The sequence below is a fragment of the Maylandia zebra genome, linkage group LG8 (assembly GCF_041146795.1).
Source record: "Maylandia zebra isolate NMK-2024a linkage group LG8, Mzebra_GT3a, whole genome shotgun sequence".
In the NCBI taxonomy this organism is placed as follows: domain Eukaryota; kingdom Metazoa; phylum Chordata; class Actinopteri; order Cichliformes; family Cichlidae; genus Maylandia; species Maylandia zebra.
This window is the reverse complement of record NC_135174.1, coordinates 9,105,869-9,133,844: the sequence shown is the minus strand read 5'-3', so window position 1 is coordinate 9,133,844 and position 27,976 is coordinate 9,105,869. Positions and strand designations below refer to the sequence as shown.

The following is a 27,976-nucleotide window of genomic DNA, read 5'->3' as shown; positions in this document are numbered from 1 at the left end:
GTGCAACTTCCTCATTCGCTGACTTGTGCTCGACGTGACTTGAGAGCGTGCTCCTGAAACGAGAACGAAAACTGAAGGCCAAAACACGCATGCATAAACACACAAAAACCAGACAAAGCAGAGGCAGAGCCACCGGTCTGTGCTTTCTCTTCCTGATGCAGTAACGCAGCCTGGAGCCTGTGTGGACTTTTCCTCCACTTTTTTTCTTTTTTAATTAACAGGATACCTTGCTGAGTCGATCAAGAGTGGGTAGGTCAGGTAGAAAGGCTGGTTGGACTCTGCTGCCAGCATGCTCCGGCAGTCTCTGAGCATCCTGAAGCAGTTGGGCACTGCGACAAGGTAAGCCTGAACTTGTATTCTGAATGTTGCATTTAAACGACATTATGATCACATTTAAAGTAAATTTAAGGTCTTCTGTGGCGCCAAACGTTGCGTCGTGTAAGACAGATGTCCCTTGAGTTACATATTGCCGCATTAGATAAAGAAATCAGTAACCACAGCCGTGACCATAGTGTAATGAATATACATCAGCTTGAACAGTAGTATTCGGTGGCTGTCTGTAGGGAAATATCACTGAGACTTCTCTGCTTTATTTTTGTCATTTATGCTCATCATATACTACCAGCCACCTTAATGCCACTCCTGCTATCAGACTACATGAAAAATTATCCACCGCTGCGTTACTAATACGATGGATCGCTTTACTTTGAGACTTTATTTTCTTTAACGCTAAGAGGGAGGGGAATTCTCAGTGCAGTTTTCGTATCAGTTTGATAATCTGATTTGATTTTTTGTATGTTCTCACTTTCAGTGTGATGGAAGTGTGTAAAGTAGCTGGTTCCTCTTTAAAGTGACTCATACTGTTTGGATTTTGAGGGAAACCTCGGACTCAGAGCGGCTGAGCACTTCTGAACAGAGAAACTGACTCAAGGTTGTGGTGAATGTTAGAAACACACTCTGGAAAGATGGTGGCTCTTTGTCAGGAGGTTGCTTTTAAATTGCTAAACTGATATTTCAACAGTGCAAACATTAACTGGAAAATAAAAGCCTTTGTCACAACAGTTCTCTGGGCTTTTTGAAGGCTCTTCAGCTGATTCACATACTGCTCGCTAAAGCCTCGTTAGAAATTCAGTGGAAGGGTGTCTGGCAGGTAGCTTATTGAAAGGAAACGGGGAGAAAAGGCTGAGGTATGCCTAATTACACAAGAAGTGGACTGAGAATTGTTGGGTCTGATGGAGTGTTAAATCCAAATTTGAAATTCAGGTCAGGAGAGTTTATCTGTAACACACGGTGGAGGCTCTGTCATGGTTTGGGTCTGCATTTCAGCGAGTGGTGTTGGAGAGCTTGTCAAAATTGATAGAACTCATAGATTTACTGGACTTTAGCCATGTTGCACGGGGAAAGTGTTTGATTGACTTCATTTGTCTTCAAGACCCAAACACGTTGTCAGAGCAGTATCAGAACACAGTGGAATAGTAATGCACTGGGCTCTATAGATCCCGGACCTCATCACTGAAGCAGTCTGGGAACATCTGGACAGAGAACAGAACAAAAGACCAAAATCCAAAGTACAGCTTTGAATATCTTCCAAGAAGCCCAGAGAACTATTCCCGAAGACTACACAAAACCTGCATACTAGAGTTCAAACTGCCCTGAAGAATAAATATGTCATATGAAAAATAGACTTGGTAGTTATTCAAAACTCTGTTTTTGCCTTATATACTGTATTTCCATGCAGGTTTGCACATGTTTCAGTAAACACCCATTTCCTGTTTTCCTTGCAAAAAAATGAAGTAATATGGGATGGCTTAAGACTTTTGCACAACACCTTAAAGTTGAAAGTAGGTGCCAGATTATGTTAGGCATTCCTGTGGTTGACTACCACTGAGTGACTGGCGTTAGCAAAGAAGTGGGTGACTAAATCATGCACCTTTGCGCTATTTGGTTTTCTTGGTACAAGCTTGCATGCAGCAGGGCTAGAGGAGTGTGGTTTCAGGCTGTGCTCCCTTTACCTTTGACGCATTCTGGTTTAATAATAAACTCGGCAGCGTGCATCTGCAGCAGGGCAACGTGGGCTCCAACTAACACGAACAGCACTTTTCACTTTGTACTGGAGCGTTGAGCTCTGATGAAATAAACACACATATAAATAGACATATTGCACACTGATCTAAACACATACACCTCTAAGGTCTCACATACAATTCCTAATAAAGTATATGTGCTCTAAAACAAGCACCTACTGAGGATTTCTTCTCCTTGTGTTGCGAAAGGCCAGATTTTAGATTCACGAGAGGAATTAAAACTATACCTTAGAAGTACTGAAGCATAACTGAACTCTTTGTGAACTGGGCTTGGTTTCCTTTCAGCTTAGCACAAACATAATGGCTGCAGTGACTTTTATCGGCTCTCTGTAGATTGCTTTGCCTCCTCTTGTGACAGCAGAGAAACTTGTGGTGTTGCAGTCCTCCCCACCTGGTGCTAAATAAACCACAGCACTACCCTACACGCCCATGCTTAGGCTCTTGTCATGGTGTCGCATGTTATTCAGGCCTAAAATGTCCTTTATCTTTTACCACCCCCACATTTAGATATATTTATGTCCCCCATGCAGAAGAGGCGCAAACTGCGAGGCCACTGCACTGAAACAGTAGGAAAGTCAGTTACCTGGTACAGAAATAACTTTATCACGTGGTGTGCTCAAATACACCAAAAAATTGCGATGACTTCTTGGTGAAAGTTTCATTTGATTTGTTACTGAAAGCAAGTCTAGTCAACTGGGGCTGTACTTTATGTTTGTGACTAATCAGCACATATTAATTAGCACAGCAACATGCTAAACTGAGATAGTCAACATGGTAAACATCACTTACCTGCTAAATGACTGTATATAAAAGACTGATGCCAGTGCAGAAGTGCCTTAAAGTGGCATTCTTTCTGATGGTCAGCAGGGTGTGATGCATCGTCCAAGTCCACATATATATGAGAAAGATTCATGACTATATTCATGATATTTCGGTTATGTTAGGTTATATTGGTGTTTCATGTGTATTACTTGATGTTTGGGTCTCTATTTATAACTGGACAACTTTTGGATAGTCCCACTATCTAGTCTCACAAATGAGTAATAATGGCTGAAACTGTATTTTACCCGATTAATGAACTAGAAAACTAGATTTAACTGTACATCCCATGATTCAACAGTTTGTAGAAGTAGTAGTGTGAAGTACTCATTTTCTGTATGACTTTATCAGTTTCTCGTATCGTTACGGAATTATTTTGACCCACTCTTCTCTCACATGTCGTGCATTTCATTCAAGTTGATGTCTGGGCTTTGACGTGGTCACTACAACACCTTGATTCTTTTCCAGTCATTCTCTTGTAGGTTTGCTGCAGCGTTTAGGATCATGTTCTGTTGCATGTCCTTTCTGACCTAAGCTTTAGCTGACGGACAGATTGCCTCACGTTTGACACTAGAGCACTTTGGTGCACAGAGGAGTTCATGGTTGACGCAGTGGTTGCATGGTTCACAGATCCTGTGGCTGCAAAACAAGCCCAAATCATCACCCCTCCACCACCGTGCTTAATACATGAGACATTTGTGTTGATACTCTGGGTATAGCTCTGGGTTTGATTCTCTGGGGCTTTTGGTCAAACATGGAGCTGTCACATTGCTCCAGAAGATTTGTACTTTTTTCAGGCACGGCCACCGTGCTGAGCTGAATTGTTCTTTTTGTAGAGCCTTTCTGCTAAGAACCTTTCCAAACAAGCCACACTTGTTCGATCTTTTTATAGCTGTACTGCCATGAAGATGAAAAGATTACACAGTTTGTGTAATCTGTAGATACTAATTTAAATGTAGCTCTTGCGGTTTTTAACAGTTTCTCTGCTACTTATCCTCTGAATTCCTATGGAAGCAGTAATGGTGTATTTACATTTTTACCAGCCTTAAAGTCCAGGGCCCGTATCCCTAAAGAATCTTTGTGCAAAAAGTGGCTCCTAGCGGCCAAATTCTAAGAAAATTCTCAGAGTCATGACGTTTTCTTAGAATTTCCCCTAAAAGTGACACGACAATCCCAGTTAATATAAAAGCTATTCCTCAAGATTCCTAACGCTTAAAAGGGCTCCTAAGGCAAGATCTGCTAAGAGCAGGGAAGAGGACTTTTAGTGGCTTAGGAGTTCCCCTAAGCAGCTGCACAAAATGGCCAACAGAAGAGGCAGGAGAGATGTCCTGCAAACACTGGATGACAGGGAATTATTGAGACGCTACAGATTGGATCGTGCAGGAATCATGTTTGTGGTGGATCTCCTTAGAGATGCAATTACTTCACCAACTCGACGCCACAACGCTATTACACCAGAGACGAAAGTAATCACAACCCTGAGGTATTTGGCAACCGGGAAAATGCAACAATGCAGCAGTGATGACTTGGGTCTGCAATCACAGACATTGCTAAAAGCTGAGCGGTGTTACCCTCGTTAAGACCACACTGGACTTGTAACGTTGTGATTTCTACTTCATTAATGACAGCCCCTTGAGATAGGCCATCTTGTTTTCAACAGGGTCCATATCGTTAGCTTCATAGCATAATTGCCTAAGTCAATGACTTAGGCACTTATGCTATGAAGCTAACGATATGGGAGTGAAAGTACAAAATATGTCAGCTAGGATATTAATATGAGCAAATAAGACACAAATCATTATTTGAACAGGGTGTAATGAGTTTAAGTTTTCACATATTTTAGATTCTAATGTTAGGCTATAACCCCTACAGCTTACTATTCATTTTCCAGATATTTTCTTGAATGTGAAATATTATTTACAATTACAGTCAGCATAAGATTAGAGTGTATAATTATGTTTATTGATTTGAGGGTACATCCTTTGCTCATTATCACCAAAAGCTCATTTCCATCAAACTTGTAGGATCAACCAATCACGGCTTTTGAAATGATGACTCATACCTAGCAACGGGGTCAACCACACCTCCTCACTAAGATAGGATTTTCCATCCATTCCTTGCTCAGAGTTCACTGAAAATGTTCTGGAATCACTTCTAAGCTAAAACTCCTGGCAAGGAATTTTTAGGTTAAGTTAGGAGCTCTCTGAGAGGATTCTCAGAATCTTTAGGGATACGGGCCCAGGTCTGGTTTGTTATGTCTAGTTTAAAATAATAATATATATGTAAAAAAAGATAGCAATGACTGAAATAGTAAACTTTAAACTTCAAAACCAGTGTGTGATGTCATGTTGGCTATGTTCATTGTGAGCACGTTAGCATGCTAATGCTAGCATTTTTCAAGTTTCCGTTTTAAGCACAGGTTACAGGTTGGTTTCAAACATTGAGACCGATACGATTTTTAAGTCAAAATGTACATTTCAAGCCCCTTTATTTTTTTGACATTTATTTCTTTTTAGCTACAGCTAACAGAATTCTTTCACATTTTGATTAGCCGAGTAACAATTTTTAGACCACAGAATATAAAAACAGCAGCACAATATCACAGTCCAAGGTTGCATGTTTGAATTCAGTTGATTTAAATAAATTTAGAAAACCCTGAATATCAACAGACACGTGTTATCCTTAGCTTAATTATATGTATTAAATCAGCGGTCCCCAACCTTTTTTGCGCCACGGACCGGTTTATGTCCGACAATATTTTCACAGACTGCCCTTTAAGGTGTCACGGTAAGTAACACCAGTGCCAGTACCAAAAAAAATAACACACGGGAAAGACCCAAGGAAACCGAGTTATCGATGAAAATGATTAACCCCGAGCCTCAACTCTTGCAGCCTGGTACCAAACGACTCATGGACTGGTCCGTGGCCCGGCGGTTGGGGACCGCTGCATTAAATATCATGCTAAAACAATACATTAAACAGCAGATCTTTTCTAAATTAATATCATTTTTTTGCAGGTCACAAGATGCTACCGACCTTCTACATGAAGACCTGGTTATGGTGAGAAAAATAATCTGCTTTACCCTTACAGATTTCTTTTATTCTTATACTGTTATGAATAACGTATTATTCAAGATACAGTGTGGTTTATAGCCATAGCTGTATATTGTCAATGGTTACCACAGCGATGCTCTACTAGCTCTACTAGAGGACACATTCACTTACCACCCACTTTCTATTTCATGTAAATTTATGCAACAATAGCATTTTTCGTTTGCACACATCATTTATAGCAGTAAAATAATAAATTAAATACCATCATTCGACGCTCTAAGGTTCACCGTATGTGTGTTTGACCAAAGGTGGAGCAGAGGATTGAACCAGCCAGGAAGGCAGCTCAGGTCCTCCATAAAAAGCTGCAGAGCTGCATGCAGAGTCAACCGGGGCTGGAGGCCGAAAAACGAATGGTAGCAGTGTTAATGCATCTGCGTGGTTTATGGAAATGCTCTGTTAGTTACTGAAAAATGTCACATGTCCTCCTCTCTCTACAGAAAAAACTTCCTCTGATGCTTCTGTCTGTCAGCATGGCAGAAAGTCTGAAAGACTTCGATGCAGAGTCCTCAATCAGGTGACAGGTTTGATCTTCTGCAGTTACCCTTCCACCCCTCCATTGATCCATCTGTGTTCTGTACTTGAACTCCAATGCTCTTACTGACACTAGAGTCATGCAAAAACCTCATGACTGTAGTGTGGAGGTTTTCGAGTTTTCACTTCTGGGTGAAAAAAGAAAGAGGATGCTGTCTATGACTTGCTACCAGAGCTCTGTGCATCTGCTTTATTTAGAGTTTAGCGCTATAATAGGTTAGCCTGATGGGTTGCATGCATGCCATTTGCTTTGTATATTGATTTATCTAGTTTAAATCTGAAGGAACATGCTTTTTTGCACTTTTAAATGAAATTTATAGCATGTCTTCTGATATATTTCCAAAACAGTATATCAGATTTGAGGTGGATATTTATCATGATTTGGTCGTGTGTGTGTGTGACAGGAGGGTGCTGGAAATGTGCTGTTTCATGGAGAAGATGCTGGCCAACATGCTGGCAGACTTTGAGATGAAAATGGAGAAGGAGGTCCTGGAGCCACTAAACAAGCTTAGCGAGGTGACAACAGCTTAATGTTCATGTTGCTGAACAGAAGATCAGTGATGAGCAAAACCAAGAATATGTTCTGATATAATTTAGGCTAAAAGTGCTTTTTTAATTTTTAACCCGTGAAGCTCCTTCATGAACAGAAGGGTTTTTCTCATAGTTTAGGCTTTCCTGTTGAACAAAATGACTCAGTTTGCATCAAACATTAACTGGAACCCCCCCCCCAAACTGTTCAAATGGTCATCAAACCACAACTTAACTGATGTACACTGAGGTGTCAAAACTTGTCATTATAGGTACAGAGGAGGTCGTTAAATGCTAGATGAGTTAACTACTTGTGCTTTTGTAGCCACTTGAACGTCATTGTTAAGTCTTTGCTATATTCTGCCCATCCCCTGTATGTGATTATTTAGAAATATAGACTACACTCATGCACAATCCTCTATATGTAACTAAATGATCACATAAAATCTTTTTTTTCCCTTTTTGTGTCCATTTAGGATGATTTACCTGAAATTCTAAGGAACAAAAAGCAGTTTGCAAAGCTCACAACAGATTGGAACAATGCAAGAATGAGGTGAGGTTTTTAAACATCCTGCACTTTAACCACACACCCCACCCCACAATTTTTCAAATTTTTATATGTGTCGGCGTGTGTGTGTATGTGTGGTCAGGAGTCAGGCTAGCACTGGACCTCAGGCAAAGCAGGATGGGCTTAGGGAAGAAATGGAAGAAGCTTGGAGGAAGCTGGAGAGCATCAAGGTACAAGTGTTTAAGTCTGTTTGGAATCAATGGCGTCGTCTTGATCTCTGACCTTTTGCTGTTGTCTCTGTAGGACCAGTACTCTGCAGACCTGTATCACTTTGCAACTAAGGAGGATGACTACGCAAATTACTTTATTCGTGTGAGTCACCGTTACGGTAATGATGTGACCTTTTTCTTAACTTTGACTTTTGTTTCTTTTTATATCCACCGCCTCTGCTTCTCTCTTGGTCAAAAAATAGCTTCTCGAGCTGCAGGCAGAATACCACAAGAATTCTCACATGTTCCTGGATAAAAACATCAGCGAACTCAAAGAGGATCACAGTCAAAAAGGTAACCCGAGTTTTCTCAGGTCCGTGCGTTTCATCCGCTGCACTGATGTAATATTGCGATACGTGTCATCATGCCCTGCTGTGTGTTTTGCAGAGTCGTCACAAAGCCTCTCCAACCAGAAGGTCTACGGGGAGCCTCTGCTCTCACATTTGTCTCAAAGCAACAGAGAAATCGCGGCGCCCATCCAGGAGTGTATTCACATGCTGCTGAGAACAGGCATGAGAGAGGAGGTACCGCACAGTGTTCGCAGTCATAACACACAGACCCAGAAATATGCAAATTAAAAGTGCTTTCATTGCCCACTTAAATTGCTGTGCACCGTCCAAGCCTGAGTGCACATCATATTGCTTTCTGAGGTTATTACTGTTATGTAACTCTCAGGATTTATGCTGCTCTAAGCACTAATTTAGACACTTTGTATACTCTTGGATCACTATAATGCATCACATGGTCTTCTCAGGCTCACGGCTCAGCTATCGGCTGAATTGAGGAGCTGCACAAAGGCCCAGTGTTATATGAATAGTGATTCTTTTGAACCAAAGCTAGTGTAGCATCACAGGAACAAAGAAAAGAGCTCCAAATTAACATCACAGGTCCTATTTAAATCAACGTGTACGGGCCAGCAGCTCTGCAAAACTGGAGTCAGATTTACTCACTAAAATTAAAAAGAAGTTTAGAGCATTGGTGTGTTAATGTTTGTTCATTTGCAGTAACTACAAAGTACAGTTAAGATTGATGGGAAAGTAATCAGTTTTGCATGTTAAGCACAAACTGTATGGGCAAACTGAAAGGGTGGAAAAAAATCAGTGTCTAAACGTATATAATCAGTAAAGAGGGTGTTAACACTTTCTTTCTGAGCCGTGGGGGCTTTCCCTGGTTATGTTGATTTGAACTGACTGACTGCTGGCTGGTTGCGACTTCTACCGCTCGAACGCTCTTTTTTTTTCTCCCGTTTTTCATGAACCATCGTCTTTCCTCAGGGTCTGTTTCGCTTGGCCGCCGCAGCCTCGGTGATGAAGAGGCTGAAGACGTGTCTGAATCAAGGGACGGTGGACCACAGCGAGTTCAGCATGGACCCTCACGCCGTGGCAGGTGAGGCTGTGCCCTCTTCCATTTCCCGTCATGAGGGCTCTTCCTCATCTGGCCAGCCAATGTGACTTTCACAGCTCATTTTAACAACCCAGTTCCTCTTCTGTTTGCTCCAAGTACAGCTTCCTGTGAACATCAAAAACACCACTTCAGTGCGCTAGAATTATTTATAGCATTGCAAAATAAAAGCGTTTATTAATGGATTATGTTGAGAAAACAGCAAGAAGGTTAAATTCAAAATGGAATATTTTGGGTTAATAAATATATGTGTTTTTATCTAACGGTGGGATTTACTTCTGAATGTGTCGACAGGAGCTTTGAAGTGTTACCTCCGAGAACTTCCCGAACCTCTAATGACGTTTGACCTCTACAACGACTGGTTTAAAGCAGCAGGGTCTGTACAAAATCGATTTCTACATTTCTCATTTTGACTGTGGTGTGTTCCTTAACTCTGACCTCTGACCCCATAGGGAGAAAGAGCTGTCAGAGAAGCTGGAACAATTCAAGATACTTCTAAAGAAACTGCCACCTGAAAACTACAACAACCTCAGGTGTGTAGTCTGTGAATAGCTTTTTTCTTTTTTTGCACTCACACGATCAAATGTTCTGACGAAGAAGTTGTTGTTTTTTAAATTTACCTAACTGAAATATTTCAGCAGTATTGTTGGCTCATGAGTCATGATGGCTCTTTGTTTTGTATATATATAGTATGTGTGGTTAAGACAATATAAAAAAGATGTATTGGGTTCAGTTTTGTCCCTTGTGTTTCTGCTCAGATGTCTAGTTAGTTTTTAATGTGTCTTGAATTAGCTTCTGTTGGTCCTGTGTATGGTGGACCTGAGAGGTCAAATGCACTGCAACCTAAGAAAACACCAGCAAATAGAAAAAACACTGCAAAAACACACAAAAACACAAGACACACCCAATAAACAACAAAGGAATTTTAGTAAAACACAATAGAAGTGAAAAAAAAAAACCCTGATGTTTTGTGTAATGTGTGTTTTAATCACATGATTCATGTAACTGTGGACACATGCCTGCTGTTAGCCCTTTACTGTTAGCGTCTCACTTCTGCAGCGTGCTGTCACGTTGGAGCTTTTGCTGCCATTTTTCCTCTTTCCTTTGTGTTTTATTTTACTTCCTTTGTGTTTTATTTTACTTCCTTTGTGTTTTATTTTACTTCCTTTGTGTTTTATTTTACTTCCTTTGTGTTTTGCATGCTTTTGCAGAATTTCTCTATTTGCTGCTGTTTTCTTGTTTTTGACCTTTAAGGACCACCATACCTCATCAACTAAGTCAGCGAACTATGCATCAACATGTTATCATTATGTGTGGCTTAATAGTGCTGTGCAATACTGCAAATTTAGGTATTAATCTGATACCGAGTTAATACAGGGCCAGTATTGCTAATACCGATACAAATAGTGATACTTTTAAGGCATTTTATGTTTAGGGAGAGCAGTGTGACTTATGGGATGACTCATCAGCACATTGCAAATTCTGAACACATTTTAGTGATCATGAAATCACTGTGTGTACTTTTTAGACCTGGAATATAAACGTACCTGTCCCTCAGTTACTTAGAGTCAGCTTCTATTATTTCATTGTGCATGTTGGAGGTATAAAAGTAACACCACTGAGTGGGCTACGCAGTGAACTTAAAGCAGAGAAACAAAGTTTTGATCTGATACCACTCAGATATATCTGCCCACCTTAAAAGGCTTAACATTTGGCTCATACTACCCTTATTTCAAAGCACAGCCTCAGTGTTGCTAACATGGCAGAGGAAATCAACAAGTCTTATATTTATTTCAATTTTCATATATCTTGTGTTAATATGTCTATAAGTCTTCATTTTTTTCTTTCCATCTTCTTTTCTTGCTTATCAGGTACCTGGTCCAGTTCCTGTCTCTGTTGTCTGAGCAGCAGGCTATAAACAAAATGACACCAAGTAACATCGCCATCGTCCTGGGACCAAACCTGCTCTGGCCGCGAGCTGAGGGGTACGTGTGTTTAATCATATTCCAAGTTATTCCTGTTCTTACACTGTTAACAATATTTGTGCTTTATGTGAGTCCTTCTCTGCTCTCTCAATCACTTTGCCTCGTTAGGGAAGCTGCTCTCTTTGACATGGCTTCAGCTTCTTCAGTCCAGGTGGTGACAGTCATTGAGCCTCTTATTCAGTACAGCTCTGATCTCTTCCCCGAAGGTAAATGCACTCTTAATGTAAACTGAAAGCTGTTCTTTGAAGACTTGTTGTTCAGCATGGCTAAAAGATACATACACTGATGCGGGGATATGATATGATACAGAAAAATGAAGAACTGGGCCCTTAGACATGTATGTGACTTAATTATCTGGTAAGAAAGCCAGATCGCAAACAATACAGATCTTCACAGAATCACTTTTACACAATATCAGTTGCTCTGACTGAGTCTGCTGTTAACCACAGTTCATGTGTGGGTGGGTTTTAATGTAACATATTTTTTTCTTTTCGTATTTGCAATAACCACAATTATTTTATTGTATTTTATATCTTGCTAAAAACACGAGTTGCAGTTAATATGAATGTTGCTTTGTTCTGTCAAGAATACGGGAGAAAAACATGGAAATGAATAAAGCCTGTGTTATTTTTCACCTCTCTGCAACACCCGCTCAGAAACTTAGTACACCCTTAGATGCACCCTTGCACAGGAAACTGTGCATGTGGCAAGTGGAGCAGGTCAAAGATGAATGTAGATGATGTGAACGGGGATGAACGTGTACATCAGCTGAGTGCAATGAGTAAGACTCTTTTTATTTATTTGTTTTGATCAGCTCTCTCGTTCGAGATCCCAGAACTTCCCGAGGTCCTGGATGCGTCTCTGCCCTCTCCCGTTGTCCCAGAAAAGGGGAAACTGAGCAGAACTGTTTCCTCCTCTTCCTCCACAGCCTCCTCGTCTGCATATCACTTCCCTCTTTCCAAGACAAACAGGTACTGCGTAATAAGTGCAGTAATCATATCAAAGATATTTATATTTTAAGATATGTTATGATATGATGTTAAATATTCAGTGGCTACAAATGCTAAAAAGTGGAAACTCTTTAAAATACTTGAACCTGCAGCACAGCCTCTCAGGACAGCGGCGTCTCCTTCCTGGTGAAATCTGGCTCTGTGAGCGGCCGCAGTGGCACCTCCACGTGGGGCAGCCCTGAAGCGGAGACGGCAGCACCTGCTCAACCAAACAGGACGCCCAGCAGCTCATCCTTGACCGATCCCGGCCCGTCTCCGGCCTCTGACTCTACAGCCGCGTCCAGCTCAACAGCAAACCAGAACCCGACTCCGCTTCCCAGAGCAGCGGGATCTGCGACAAACTCAGGCCAGGCCCGGAGTCCCACCCAGAGGCAGATCTCAGAACAGAACCCGCTCGAGCCAATTTTGGAAGCACCGCCAGATTCTCCCAGGGCATTAGTGAAGATCGCGTCACCGTTTAAACGTAAGTCAAAGGTTCAGTCAAACAGGTCGAGCTGGGACTGCCTCTCCAGAAGCACTTTCAGCACTTTAGTTTTTCATACGTACACACGAGACATTACATTACTCTAATATAAGCTGACGCAGGTGAAGCTGGGATATCCTATTACGCATTATCTTTCAAATTTTAAAGATCATGATCTCAGTACATAAAGATGAGATCATCAGGGTAATTTTTACCATATTATAAATATCCCTACCAAAGGAGCTATTTTTGGACTGAGCGTATCTCTATCAGCACTTACTGTTTCTTTTCCATTGTAGAAAGCTCAGTACAGACTCGTTAGTCAAAATAGTGGCTTGGTAATTCGATGTATTTTAATATGAGGAAAAATACATCTACCGCTGTTATTTTAACAATCAGGATGTACACAGGAAACAGGAAGTCTCACACCGCTGACCAGAGTATCAATCTTTAGGTTCATGCGTCATCTCTTACACTTTTTTAACTGCCTCGCTGGCTGAAAGATGTTACCTTATAAGTATCGTGCTGTTCATCTATCTACCAAACCATTTTTCCTTAAATGCAGTGCATTTCTATAATAGCTTATACAATGTAAAGCAACTGGGTAGTCACATACTTCCACCAGATGTCGAAATTTGATACTAGAATTTAAATGAAACTCTGTCAATGAAGTAAACTAAACACATAAATCAAATATAGTTGAATGAGAAATTACATATCTGTACATATCGGCTAAACATAGACTGTACGAGCACTGAAACCGTAGCTAAACCTGACACATGTATATAATATAGTGATAGGTTTATAGTCTATGTAACATGTAGAGTGTGTTAACCTCTAGAGCAGATTGTAACAGACATGTGATTTATTTGGTGTTAACTGCTGTATTAGGAAAAACAGATTGCATATAATTGCCATTTTAATGCCTTTCAGTTGCAGACTGATATAAGACTGACTCAACATGTCAACATTTGGGGCAGTGTTGCTCAAAAATCTCATTTTACAGCAGAAAAACCGAGAAGTGAGATAACTTTATCTTACTGGATAACACAGATAATGACGTCTTTTAAATATGAGGACATAAATTGCAAAAGAGGTGATAAATTGCAGTATGTGAATTATTGTTATATCACATCGTGTCTGGTGTTTCAGCTCAGGCATTAAAAATGCGGCTAAATCTGTCTTTTATTTACAGTGTATACCACAGATATAATTCAGTTGTTTAAAGTTTGTGATTTTCGCTTTCAGAAGTGCATGACTTCTTGTACTCGTGCGCTCAGTGCTGTCATTCCCCCCCCCCCCGCTATCTTTCTTACAGCAAGGAGAACTTTCCCCCCGAGCAAGTCTAACCAGCCAAACGAGCAGGTCACGGTTCAGTTCTCCAAACCAAAACTGCCGCCACCTCTCAAGTCACATGCCCCTCCACCCCCGATTGCACCTGCGACGGTTCCAGACACTAGGCCCCATCCGATGCCTGCACCCCGAGGACAGCAGGCCAGCATGAAAAAGCCTCCTCCGAAAAAGCCTGGACTCAAAGCTCCAAACTGCCCTCCACCTCTTCCCCCACCATCACAGGCAAAAGAGGTTCCTTCTATGGCACAGTGAGAAACAAACGTCCCTCAAAGTTCTGTTATTGAGTCGAGCAGAACAGCCGCTGAAACACTTTCATATTTTGTCATTAAAAAAAAAAGACAAAGAGTGCTGGGTATGCTTAGATTGTTCGGTTAGTTGATTTTAAGTGTTGCAGATTTTTTCCCCCGTAACCAGCCTAGTAATTTTATTTATTCTGATGGTTTTACGGTCAGAGAAAAAAAATAGACCTATGATAAATGAATTCACAGCAAAAATATTTTCCTGTTTTCCTGTGGAATTGTCCATAAATGTACAAAACAATTGTATTTGTGTAAGCTATTTTAGTGTGGGAAAACTTTTTTTTTCTCTGTTTTTGGCATTTCACTTATTAAACGATACCCCACCCATAAACCGATAGTGGCTGTGCTCACTTTGAACAGTCCTCGAAAATTCAAACTTTTTACAGCAGTGTTTTGGGGTTTATAGAGTGTGTCTGGAATATTCCTTTAAACCAACTTGAAATGAATGCACAACTCATTAAAAACACCTTTATTGTCATTTTATATTTTTGTAGTATAATTGCTGGTACTGGCTGCAGCATATGGATGTGAATTGCACTATGTACTTACTGCAGGTGCTCATACTGTATGTACATATTCATAGGAAGTCAGCAGATATCTTCATGTGCAGCTGTATAAAGTAACATATGCATGATGTTTCCTCTATTAAAAAAAAGCAATACACGGGTCGGACTTCATAATCATAAAAAAGGTGCACAGATTATCTATATAGGTCTGCAGCATACAATGCACAATATATAATTCAGGCTTTAGTTGCATCTAGCAAATACCAGTATTACACGTAGTATTACATTGGTCCACGTAGTGTAATAAATGAGATCTCTGATTATCTGATGAGACTTTATACTGTAAGTTCTGGGATTTCCCCTTTTCTTCTGTTCTTCCCTTTTTTCTCCCCTGCTAGTATATTCCTGAGTAAAAAGAGATTGTAGTGATAGCAAAAGTTTGTGTTAAGACCAAATATATTTTTCCAACCCCTCCGACTTCCTTTCTGTGTTATCATTAGTAATCTGGTCTTGCACCGGAAGCCTTTCCCCCTCGTATATGAGGAAGTGTAAAAAAGGATAAAGTGAACGTCAGGCGTTGCAACTTCCGCGTTGAGTAACGCTGGGCTTTCCTTTGATTGTAACTACATTCGCTAGTACATCCGCACTTTCCATACCCTCCATTGCTTCAGTTATTTTCCTGTGCAGAGCAGGAAACGTGCAGCAGCCAAGTCTTTCACTCCTTTTAGGTACATTCAGCAGCAGGTTTGAATCAAAATTTTATATCCTCGGAGCACGATTGCATAGAAGGAATTCTGTATTAAGGGCGAAGGGTGTTAAGTTTCCATGCTCGTTCTGTCAGCAGAACCAGCCTTTTGTCAACCACATGATGATTTTACATGATTGGTTTGATTGGACTTTCAGAGGAATTACACATCACATTTTTTTAAACAATTTTTTCCAACACGTTTGATTTTCTGAGCTCAGACTTTAATTTCGTCCTCGTCATCCATATAACTGTAGGATATTTTCTTCCTTGGCTGGCTCATGAACTCTGAATCTCCGGTCTCAGCCCTGTTCTGTCCCTTTAAGAGGCCGGCACCATAGTGACGAGCGAGCACGTCTGTAGCACTCTGAAATCGTTTGCTCTCCATCCTTACTCCCATCATTCCCCTCTCAGAAGACCCCATCACTACATCAGGAACTTTAACAGAAAGCCCGACTCCATTCGACTCCATTGCGCTCCCCTCCTCCTCTTCCCACTGGGCCCCATGTGGGATCTTTCCACTCCCACAGTCTTCCTTCAGCAATGAATCCACGTATGAGATTGTGGCCAAGGAGTCCATTTCTGAACCTTCAGCGGTCAGCCCGCATGCTGACCCTATCTCCTCTCCCTCCCAGGTGTGGCTGCGCTCCTCCGGGTGGCCATCGATGAGGCTAAATACCTCGCTCATGAGGGAGGGGCCAAGGTCAAAAGTGAAGGTATCCAGGGAGGTGAGGGAAGGAAGGGAGTCGGAGAAGGCAGTGGTGCGACAGGGGTCGGAAGTTTCAACAGAGGCGGAGCAGGTGGACAAGATGATGTCAGAGGGGTCGGTCAGAGAGCCGCGGTGAATGTTGGTGGAGCAGGAGGTGGGGATGGAGATGGACGGCTGCTGACGCTCGGAGCGCGAAAGGCGAGGCAAGGTGACAAAACCAGACTCCAGACCTGAGCAGGAGACACATGAAATCCATATATCAATAAAAATCTGCTCAATCCAGAGGTTACAAAGAAACCTCTAAAGCAGTAACAAGCTCAACCACAGAATACCAAAAAAACAAGATGAATACAAACAAGTTAACTCTGCATTGAAGAGTTTGCATATGCAGCTCTTTATAGTAGATTGATGCAGTTGCATGACTTTACATTCCATTCCAGCAGGGGGCAGTGTTTATTCATATTGCTTCACGATTAAAACCTGGCAAAAAACCACTTCAGCATCCAAAGTGCTGACTTGTCCCGTTCTTGTGAACAGTGAATCATCGGCCCGATGCTGCCGGATCACAGAATAAGTCACGCACTCACAAAATGCTGCCTGCAGGACGAAATGGGTAAATTACAGCACTTCTCAGTGCCAGCTGTATCGAGCCAAGAGTCGGGAGGTTTTCATTTCAACCAACGAAAACAGTTACGGATTTTACAGTTTGCACATTTTAACCAAAGAGAGAGAAAGAATTAAACCAGTTTATGGAGGATTTGTTTCAAGAAAACGTGCAATCTGTCATAACGCAACATAACTGGAAACTTAAGTAGCTTCAGTTCCGTTATTATTTTAAAGGCTTTAGATAAATAAAAATGTTTGCAGACATCAACTCATATCCAGATAAAAACATCACACATACCTATATATAGTTATTTAAAACCTGTTTTCTTTCACTTTCACTGGTGATCTGATCACATTTCAGGGATTAAAGAGGTCAGAAACTCAAATACAATCTGATCACTCACTCATCATTTAAAGGAACAGATATGAAAGAAACTGGATTCCTTTCACTTAACTATAAGATTTGATGTCAATATGCTAAATATGAAGCTGCAAACAGGTGATGGTTAGCTTAGCTTAGCAAAAAGACTGTAAACATGGGCAAACTGCCCCCTTGACTCTGTTTAAAGTTAGGCTTAAGCTTCAAATCTCATTTATTAAGAACAATGAGGCGTCCTTTAAGCTTTTTTCTGGTCCTTATTGTTTCTAACAATATCTAAAAATGTAAATCTGTTTCTTTAAATTTGAAGATCATGAAGTCACTGAATCATTAGACAAATAAGTTAATGATAAAGTGAAAATTTAGAAAGATTTAAAAAAAAAGATTTTCCTGTGGGCTGTTTTTATATTCACCAAACCCTTCACACACACACACACACACACACACACAAAGCAGGCCAGACTGCATCAGCCATGAGTGTGGTGTTAACAGGGGTCATTCAAACATTCAAACAGCCTCCCAGACAGCTCGCTGCCAGCTCTGTCTGGATCTAGGTGTGTTATCAATGGAAACGCTGCTGATTAGAGCCAAGGTGATTCATAAGGACATCTGGGGCAGTCTGCCTCTAGATCTCTGGGTACATGATGGATTCATTTCACTGCACTTCAACAGATGATCCCCACATTCCTACAGTTCCTAGTTAACGCTGGAACACTGTGCTGGAACTTAACCTATTTGACTTTCGCCCACATGAGACATTGTTTACCAGTGATGTCATTTAATAGAAAGGAAGGCACTTAGGGACACCTTAGTGATTTGGTCGTTAAAGGATTCCTGAAGGACTGGGCCTAAGAGCGTAGGGACTAGGGCCTGAGCCTGAGAAGTCCACGAATTACCCAATTAGTTTCCCACAGTAAACCGGGCTCAACTAGTGTAACATTAGCTTATATAGCAAACCTGATTTGTGGCATTTATGGTCCCATGTTGGGAGAGTAATTATGTGAAATCAACCCATGCAGAGGCTACAGAAACAGACTTGTGTGCACGACTATAAAGCACCAACAGCGCACTGCTCGTGGTGACAATATCCATAAATTTATCTTGAATACGACTCTGCTAGCCGGTATACTCCAGGGTACTAATGACCATTTTGTTCAGTGTATTTACAATATTCATTACAAGCAAAGTACCATGGCAGTACCTTGGAGAAAATCAGCATTCATTTAGTGTTTCTGTCCTTCCGATCACTTACTGAATGGAAAATCCGTCTCTTTACCCGCTAATTTCTAGTTTTCCTTCCTGATGTTTGGTGTAGGCTGGTAAGGGCTAATAAGAGTGATAAAAGTGAATCAAATTATGCCACGCATAATCATTTGATCCATAAAAACCATATCTCCCACTCACCATAAGAGCTTTTCTTCTCCTCAGGCGTGTTTTGAGAACTGGGGAAGAGCACTTTGGTGGTGGGGCTTCCATTAGGCATATCCACATCCAGCCTGGGCAGGGAGATGGCATTTTTGATGATGGGAGAAATGGCAGGAGGCGGTGGAGAGAAATCCTTGGATGCCTCTCTGGGTCGACTATCAGAGCCCCTCCTAATTTGACGGAGGGTCCTGGAGAAGAAAGCTCCGATCTTGTTGTCGGGACTGGAAACAGAATCAGTTTCCCCATTGTTCCCGTTGGCAGTCCCGCCGTGATTGCTGAGGAAGGATGTGTCCCCAAATACATCGCCACCGCGGCCCACGTGCATGGTGTGACGGAAGTCTCCCAGAGGAGGGCTAATCATGTCCACTGTTAGGTCTCCTTTATGGCGACGCTTGCTGTGGGAATGTGAGACCAGACCCTTCAGACCTGACAGCTTTTCCTGAAGATTCATGATCAGAAATCAAGAATGGCTCGGATCTTCTTGAGAATCAACTCGAAACAATTTCTGGAATTGCCTTTAGTCCCACAGAAAGGTCAAACTTAACAATAAATTTCAACTTCTCTCCTTTTAGAGTTTTACCAAAGTCACTGACAGTTCGTCAGTCCAAAGTATGGACCTGGAAAATAGCTCTCAATGGTTATTCCGAGATCTGAAGCTGTGTCGTTTTTGAGGCTGAAACGTACAGTGCCAAATAGTTCACTAGAATAACATGTCTGTTTATTATGTACAGGCCAAGTTCTGTCCCAGTCTTTGTAGCTTGTTGACATGCATAGCTGGCTGAATTAAACAGGCACAAATTGAGGAGAACACTATGCAGTTGTGTTCCTGGAGGCAGCCGATCCAGTTGGAGTGTGGTCAGGTGGAATGGCTCGCTTTGGGCTTTGGCTTTGTCAACATCAGCTCAGAAATAGGTCCAAATCCAGCTGCAAACGGTTCTGCGGTCACACCATGGAGCCATCTATTGAAAGTAAAAACAGGGAAAAAACATCTATCTTTAAAATGTAGACAGGGATGTGCTTGTTTTTAAGGTATATTGAAAGAAATGGATCACACTTGCAGTTTGTAATGTGTAAGCTGAGATTCAGAGAGAGACCCTGGTGCTTTCTGTTTCTGGATGCTACACGGCGTTGTAAAGTACAGTAACTTTTCTTTCTTTCCGCAGGTTTTTTAAGATTCTGCGTTCCAAGTGTCCGCTGGTCTGGAACCATCTAAATTTAGACCACAGTTACTGCTCCGTGAAGCAAACCAAAGTCTGCTTCTTATCCATGAGATGGGTGTACTTTCAGGGAATTCCTGCTTCCATTTTGTCTTGCTTTGTCTGGAGAGCAGGTTACACAAATTTCATTTTACACTTCCCTGGAAAAATGACTCTCAAAAAAGCTTTCAAAGCAGGAGCAGCAGGCCTCATTCAGCAAGCTCACATTTGTTTATAAACAAGCAAAATATTCTCAGGGAGATAGGAAGAGATAATGAAAATATCCTGATAAGAAAATTACTGTTGCTATCTGGCTCTAACACCAGATTACTGCTGTATAGAGCTCCCAGCAATTCTAAGTACAGGCGATGTGCTTTGTACAGTAGGGGGAAAAAGTAATATGTTAAAATGTTAGTTATTATACTCTTTTTTTTTTTAAATACATCTTTCACTATCCTACCTTTTCCCCTTAGCTCTTTAGTTGTACCTTCTCTGAATTTTGGTATTAGTCCAAGTTTAATCCTTTATCTCTTTCCTTCTTTTATATTTTTTCCAGTGGCTCCACAGTGTAGTGGTTAACACATTTGCTTGAGATTCCAGGAGAAGACGCAAATCCCTGGGAAGGTTGTGTGAGGAAGGCAACCCCTTGTGGCTGAGGGAAAAGAAGCTTATAATTATATTTCTTTTCCATGTTTTCAATGTCTGCTTCGTTTCAACATCAGGAAATTAACAAGATTTGTCAAATTTATCTGAAGAGTTAGGGTTTAAGCTTTTAATTTTTATTCAGGTAATATTAATCAGATGTTTTATTTTTCTTTAGAATGTAGCAGGATGGCATTCTGTAACCTTTTGTAGGAGAAGCTGAAATATTTTAACATAAATGAGCCTTTTCTCAAGCACCACATTTCTATCTCTATAGCAGCATGCTGCACCTCTGCTCTACAGGTCCCTGCTTCTGCTACATTATCAACAACAGATGAATGAATTATCTACATTGCAAGAAACTGACTTTCACTTTCAGCCCCTGGTATCTGTGGCCGTAGATGACACGGCATTGAAGACATGATCTGGATGCTGATCTGTTCCAACTTTTCATGACGCTGGAAAAAGACACTTTTTGACAGTGAAAACTACTGTTAACTACATAAAAGAGAAACGCGTGGATGACATGTGTCTCTAAATAAATGTTACGCTCATGGTTTGTAGGCAAGTCATGGCACTGCTGCTGTGATGGGCTGACAGAGAGGATCAACTCTAACCTATTCACAAGTTAGAACCTGCACTCCATGATGCTGTAAAACACATCACGGGGACTCTTAAACTACTCACTAAATGAGACAGTAGCAGACTTTGCCTCCTTCGTAGTATGGAGAATTGAAGATGAGGGTAAAAGAGCAGCAGGCTGCAGATGAAATGCAGCAGGAAAGCAGAAAAACCCATCATCAAAGCAGAATGTCTTCTTGTAAATATTCTGCAGTGGAATATTTATTTATTCTTTTTTTCAGCTTTGTGTTGCTGAAATTTGAGATGATTTCCTGTTAAATATTGGCAAAGCTAGACAAATAGCATTAAGCAGAAGGGAGATTTAATTCTGGCTGTTTTTGTCATCTGCTCTGACAAGCTTCAGCATATATAGGACTCTTTATGAATAAAAAATAAAAACAAAACATAGCCCAATCTGATGCCAGATCATCAGTAATTAACAACAGCTAGCAACTAACTTTTTGTACTCCATTTTAATTATGTAACATAACTGATAATCCTTTGCTGCCTTTTTTCAGTCCTGCAGTTCCCCACTTCTCTAAGTCTGTCTTGGCCCTTTGTCATGTGTTCGTTGCCAGCAGAGTAATTGATATTCAATTTTAAAATATTTTAATAGCATGAGCCAACCCTGACATGGACTTCTCGTTCTCTCCACTTTCCAGATGCAGCGTCTAAATATCAGTGGGCCTCCCACGCGTGCACAGGCCCCGTCTGGCTTCATTAATGACTGGCTATGGTTCATGAAATGGAGATTGCGTCAGGTCCAAGGCAGCCTTTCTAATTTGCTCCTGACCGCAGTCCCAGGCCCTCCGCTCCACTTCCCCTGGCTGCCGTTTTAAGAGGGGCATCTGGGTGTGGAGGGGGAGGAAATATACCACATACCAGCGCCGAGTAAAGCCATATCAAGGCTTGCAAAGGGACACAGAAGGACCGCTATACCGAGGTGCGATCTTAAATCTGAGACAGCGTGCAGGCCTGCAAGAACCTGGTAGATGCTCCCATGAGCGGAGCTAAAGCAACAGGCTACCTCCTTGATTAAAATAACGTGCGTGTCGTTAGAGACAATAAGGGAGTAATTCCAAATAAGGGGGAAATATTCATCTTAAGTTAGAGAGAAAAACCCCATCCTAATTGATAACCTGCAGCATTACCGGAATACCGCACACATGGAGGCATTAATTACTCTGGCTGTGTACTTACGGAAAGCTCTGCTCTTTTGTTTCTGCCTGTAATCCTGTTAAAAAAAACCTTTGACCACAGCTCAGAGGGGGTCGGTCCCTCTGACTCATGTCATGTACTTGAAGCCTCCGGGCAAAGCTCAACAACCCATCCACTGTCCTTCTTTCCTCACTGAGAAACTTATTCGTGTGCGCTTGCTGTTTTCTGCACACTCCAGTGAATTATATAAACAGCATGAATTTAAAACAAGCATCAAAAACACATTAAATGGTAATAAGTCTAATGCTATAATCCAGGGAGTAGTCTTTGTGCATTCGTCTTAGATATCAGAAAAATAGGGGAGCACTTGACAGCAGGGACTTGGACATACCCTGGATTATCCCCTAATCCTTCATCTCCTCCATTATCCTCGGTATGGCACCTCTGTCTGGGCAGAGCCTGGCTGCTTCAGCTTGGAACCACTGGTTCTGATTTCTGCAAGAGTTGAAATACAATACAAATGAGTCGGAGGGAAGGAAAGAGTGAGTTTAAAGTGAAGTAGGGTAAGAAGGAGGAGTGAAGGGAGAGGATGGCAAATGCAGGCAGAAAAGAGGATGAAAGGGATAGGTGGTAGGAGGAATGAAAGAAAGCGAAAAGGTCAGCTGAGGAGAAAGCAAAGGGAACAAGATGTGAGAGGATGATGGCACGCTGATGGATGTTTATGAGGAGAAAAGAAGGAACGCAGGCTGTGACATAAGGGAAAAACAGTGGGATTGGTCCACAACCTTATTAATATAATCACTCTTTCAACAGCTGTTTTATGGATAGACTCGTCTCACAGCAGAAACTCTGACTTGTCAGAGCAGTTGAAAGCACAGGTTTATTAAAGATGGCTGGATTCCACTTGTGGGAGAGATCCCTTTATTGTGGACAGGGTTAGCATAGGACATTCGCTGTTCCCAGACAGCGAATCTCAGCGACTTTGGTGATCCAGTGTCTGAGACCTATTAATGTGAGTATCATTTTATGTGGCCCAATGATGAAAATCGAGCATCAAAGCACTAAAAGTTGTACCTAATCACACTTTTATATTCAGTTTTAAGCTGCTTTTCTGGCGAAGTTACTGTTCAGGGGATTCTCAGAACAACATTTCCATGTCACTGTGTACAGTATTTTCCTGAGGTGGCTTTGCTGGATATAAACCAGAGTAACCACAGTCTAATAGGAGCCGTGTGTGTTGGTTGTTGTGTGTGCACGAACACATTCCTGAACATAGCATCAGTCGGTGGAGTCTTTACTACTATCAAACATCCGTCTCTTCAACCTCTCCTCTGATTCAAACCATGTTTACGTCCTAATCTCCATTTTTTTCTTTTCATTTCTTTCCTTTAATTTGTCTTTCCTTTTTAAACTTTGTTTCTTTCTTCATTCTGCCTCGTTCCTTTGTTAGTTTTGTTTCCATTTTAGCTTTCTTTACCTCTAATTGCTCCTTCTTTGTTTTCCTACTCCTTGAACGTCTTGACTGACTTATGAAGGATGTAAAAGCTTAAATATAACAGCCGTCAGGCCACACACACACTTCTTTTCATGGCTGTAACTCAAAATGTTTACTCTGCTACAGTTTGTCTTGAGTAAAATCAGCGGCAGACTTTGCGTTTTATCGTGGCTTTTCCCCTCCCTGCTCTCTCTCTCCCTTCTCATGTCCTCCACTCACTAACCCCGCTAACCAGGTGAACAAACATACAAGATAAGGCCACATTTTTCAGGGTCAGTCTTTGGCTTTCAATTACCATCCTATTTTCACCAACCATACTCAGTTTGAATCCAAGAAAAACACTGCTACACTTCCTCCTCAGTCAAGAAAACATTTTCATGCTTCAATAAATATCCATACTGTCCGAGCCTCTCTGGTTCCTCCATCTGCTGGATCTGGCAGACCTAATTTGCCTGCTTTGTTGGATATTTTCTGTTTTTATCTCTTTCATACTCATAGATGCAGTTTTTTCTTTACTGCTCCTGCACTATTTTTGGAATATTTCAAGTTTTGAAATAGTCAATTTACTTTCTTTATGAGCATAAAAGAATACACAAACACTACAAACCACACATAACTAATATTCACTGTACAGTATATATGAATTAACAAGAACAAGACATTGCAGTATTGAAATTAGCTAGTGTCACCTTTTAGCGGGTGGCTTTTTCCTTTTGGTTTGTTTGCTAAGCCTAACCCTGTTTCTTACTCCCGCTGACATTGCCAAGTTTTTTGTTCTTCACAACACGTACATCATTAACAGTGTTAACGGTGGCAGTTATACTCCAAAAAGTCTCAGTTTTAGTTTGCTGCAGGCAGTTTTCCTATTCTAAAGCTACAGCTAGCTCAATAATTAAGCTAACATTAGCTGCACAAGCTGGTTCGCTAATCAAAATATATCTGCACATATATAATGTAGCCTATAGCAAAATTAAATCAGCTGAAAAAAGTTTTTTACTTAACAAAATGTATTAAGTAATCTTGTTAAAAAAAATAACCTCCTTAAATTAAATGTGTTTCAATTAAATTCTGAAGAGGAGAGAATCTGAAATTTCTGTAATATTTTACTCCCAATACGAGTGATCATTAAAGTCTTCTGGATAAATACACACAACAAACATCTATTTTCAGGCCATCTGTTATGGTGTACAGACACCCAGTATCACATTGGGGAAGTTCTTTAGCAATCTTCTTACATGTTATGTTAAATATCATTTGTGTTTCTAGTTCAGCAGTTCAGGTTGTGTTAGATTAGCTAAGCTGTGACACCACAGGTGCAGTGAGCTGCAGGTTTGCTCATGATTCCCACATTGAGTCAGATAGTTATAGTCAGAGTTTAATACTACAGTAAATAACTTAGTCACACAGGCACATAACCAGTTGGTCACCGAGTAGCAACCACTGGTTCCTGGGGAAAAATGAATATTTCCCAACGAGTTGTGAGTGGTTGGTGTGAAATTGACAGCTAAGTCACACAGGACAAAAGACCAGCCAGTGACCCCATGATAACTATCTATCGGGAACATAGACTCTGGCTTGTTTTCAAACAGTTGTTAACTACTTGCAAAGTGGTTGTAAAACCAAAGACAGCAATGCAAACTGTACAGTTAGTCCATTTACCTACAAAGTAAAAGTTGCTACTTTTAAAACTTGTTGGTTTCAGACACAACTTTTACTTTGAAAGTGCTCAGTGAGTGGCTAGTTAGAGAATTTTTGCAGACAAGGCAGCATCTTCCATGCAAAATACGGTTAACTGTGATAATTTGTGAGTGAGGAAAGGAACCACAAGGAGATTTTTGCGGTACAACAACCACAAAATCTGTCAGCAACTACTCGCTAAGTAGTCGGGAATACAAATGTTTCCCTACTGACCAGAGGCTACCAGAGGGTCACCAACCAGTCTCTAGGTCTGTTCACTAGGCCTAAAATACAAAGTTATGAATTAAGATGAATTAAGAAGTTGTCTCAAACAGGAAATTTTTTCATCATTGTTGGAAACACTTGATTTTTGATTTTTTATGTGTGACGATGACTCTTAAAAATCTTATTAAAAACTGTCTCAAATATAGGTTTGGTGGCTACACATACAATAACCACAACGTGCACAGATGGATCCTTCACTTCTATCTTTGATGCTTACATTATATTAATCGATGCTGGCTGAACCTCAGACCTTTTAGGCTGCAGATGGTTTATCTTTCCATGAGCCAACAGCAGCCAGCAGTGGCCAGGCAGCTGTTGATGAATAGGTTTGCCATTTTCAGCCTCTTAAAGATTTGGTGTAGACTTTAACCAGTGGGTTGAAACTTGTTGCGTGGTGTGAAAGAAAATACGGCAACTACATTCACACCTTAGTAACTGACCCTTTCCTGGTTAGTTGCGTCAATGACACCTAAAGGTCACAGAGTTTCCCTCAGAGGAATGTAGGACTCAGGTAAAAAAAAAGAAAGAAACATGAAGAGATGAAAGCAATGAGGAATGTATGTACATGTTTACTTAATCAAGTATGTTTTCAAGAACTATGTCATTAGTGCAAATCATGTGGGGGGGTGTACAGAAAACTCATTACACTGCATGTGTTAACCATCTGCTGCTGCGTACAGTACTACAGGATGACAATATCAAGGCAAGTACTCAAGGAAGATATACTGTATGGCTACCGTGGGGAGATTAATTGAGGGAATTACAGAGCCAGTTAAACATGAAAAGGTCAAACACGGTACAGACAGGTCCTCAGAAAGGAAGGCTGAATCCATAACAGCATGTGCTTTATTGGATTTTAAGTTATCATCGCCAGTGACACGGCTGGATGATTATCGACCACCTCAGAGCACGTTTGCCTACTGCAGTCTGTTTTATCACTGCATACGTGTTAGTGTGAGTCTGTTTGTGTTATTTAACAGGGTGGGCTCCCTCAGGGGCTCTCCTGCAGGACGTAGGGTCAGAAGGCCACTCGCCTTAACTTCACCAAGTCAAGTTCCACTGAATCAGTGCACATCCCTGACATGTACAAAAATTGATAGGTTACGTAGTGTGACTGCTGTAATTACAAAGTAGCGTGATCAAAATCAAAGCACATGCCAGATTTTATTTTGACCACGGCTGCAGTGGTGAAATGATATACAGCTGCTGCTGGATATAAATATGCTGCTGAAAAGACTGAGTTTCATGTCAGACGCACAACAAAAGCCCTTATCCTGTACAGTGTGACCACTAACAGCTGGGCTTCAGTCAACATTATTACACGTCTTAAATGAACTGCCTCAGCCGTAACTGAACCTGGATTTACTTCCCTTCTCTCACCACTGGAAGAATTTTTTGTTATAAAGTTAATTAAACAGTATATTTAGTTTTTTAAAGGTGCTGATAATTAATCACATCAAACCACAACAATAATGTCAGCAGGCGGTTAGTAAGTTCTTTTGATTCATGTCCTCACCGAGCAGGTAACGTATCCAGATAGAGGCGAATTCAAGTCCCTCATAAGATTGTAATGCATTTCTCACATTGAGTTTATATATTCATATGACATAACTGCTGTAATATACAACAGAAATCACTACAAAGTCAGTGCACTTACTCCACACGCACGCTTAAAGTCTCTGCGTGGTTATCTAAAATAAAGTCATATCGTGTTCCCAGTAACTTACCACTGCGGAGCTCTTATTTGGTCGTATTCATTTCTTCACAATAACATATAATGGCTAAACGTCCAAAGAGAATATAAACTCACCTCAGCAAACTTTAAAGCGCAGAAACAGTGACCGCTTCCCTCAGGTTTAATTATTTTTCAGTGGGCAGTGCTGTGTAGGTTGGGGTGGTGTGAGCGAGCCGCTGGTGCAGCCGGACTGTCCCGCTGGTGCGCCGGGTGTGAGGAGCGGGGCAGCGCGGAGGATGAGGAAAGGGGCGGGCTGAGGTTCAAATAGCAGCGAAACCATTAGAGAGCCGCGACGGGAGCTCCTACATTGCCTCATGCTCCGCTTCTCTGTCTCTCCCCAAAGTGGGTTTGTGTGCAGGTTTTGACGCCGTGATTTTAGAGCCAGACTGAGGCTTTCTGACAAATGTGAAGCCTACTCTATCATGACATAAAT

At 41.2% G+C, this 27,976-nt stretch overlaps 2 protein-coding genes across 3 annotated transcripts; one reads left to right on the top strand and one right to left on the bottom strand.

The window, feature by feature from the left end:
- Window positions 1-4: 4 nt before the first annotated feature.
- On the top strand, window positions 5-14,847 carry sh3bp1 (SH3-domain binding protein 1). 2 transcript variants are annotated; one of them, XM_004557566.6, is made up of 18 exons: window positions 5-339; window positions 5,921-5,963; window positions 6,266-6,370; window positions 6,455-6,531; window positions 6,953-7,064; window positions 7,553-7,629; window positions 7,727-7,814; window positions 7,888-7,956; window positions 8,057-8,147; window positions 8,241-8,377; window positions 9,128-9,239; window positions 9,549-9,630; window positions 9,707-9,787; window positions 11,126-11,239; window positions 11,348-11,445; window positions 12,054-12,210; window positions 12,342-12,712; window positions 14,031-14,847. In XM_004557566.6, exons 1-18 carry the CDS (start codon window positions 290-292, stop codon window positions 14,315-14,317), a joined length of 2,151 nt encoding a protein of 716 aa, XP_004557623.3. In that variant the 5' UTR covers window positions 5-289; the 3' UTR covers window positions 14,318-14,847. The 2 variants fall into 2 exon arrangements, with proteins under 2 accessions (XP_004557623.3, XP_004557624.3); XM_004557567.6 differs by lacking the exon at window positions 5-339 and adding an exon at window positions 4,682-5,145.
- Window positions 14,819-27,778, bottom strand: cdc42ep1a (CDC42 effector protein (Rho GTPase binding) 1a). Its single transcript, XM_004557568.3, has 4 exons — window positions 27,619-27,778; window positions 22,743-22,846; window positions 18,714-19,693; window positions 14,819-16,554 (listed from the first exon to the last, which is right to left on the bottom strand). Exons 3-4 carry the CDS (start codon window positions 19,183-19,185, stop codon window positions 15,833-15,835), a joined length of 1,194 nt encoding a protein of 397 aa, XP_004557625.1. The 5' UTR covers window positions 19,186-19,693; window positions 22,743-22,846; window positions 27,619-27,778; the 3' UTR covers window positions 14,819-15,832.
- Between the last annotated feature and the right edge of the window lie 198 nt (window positions 27,779-27,976).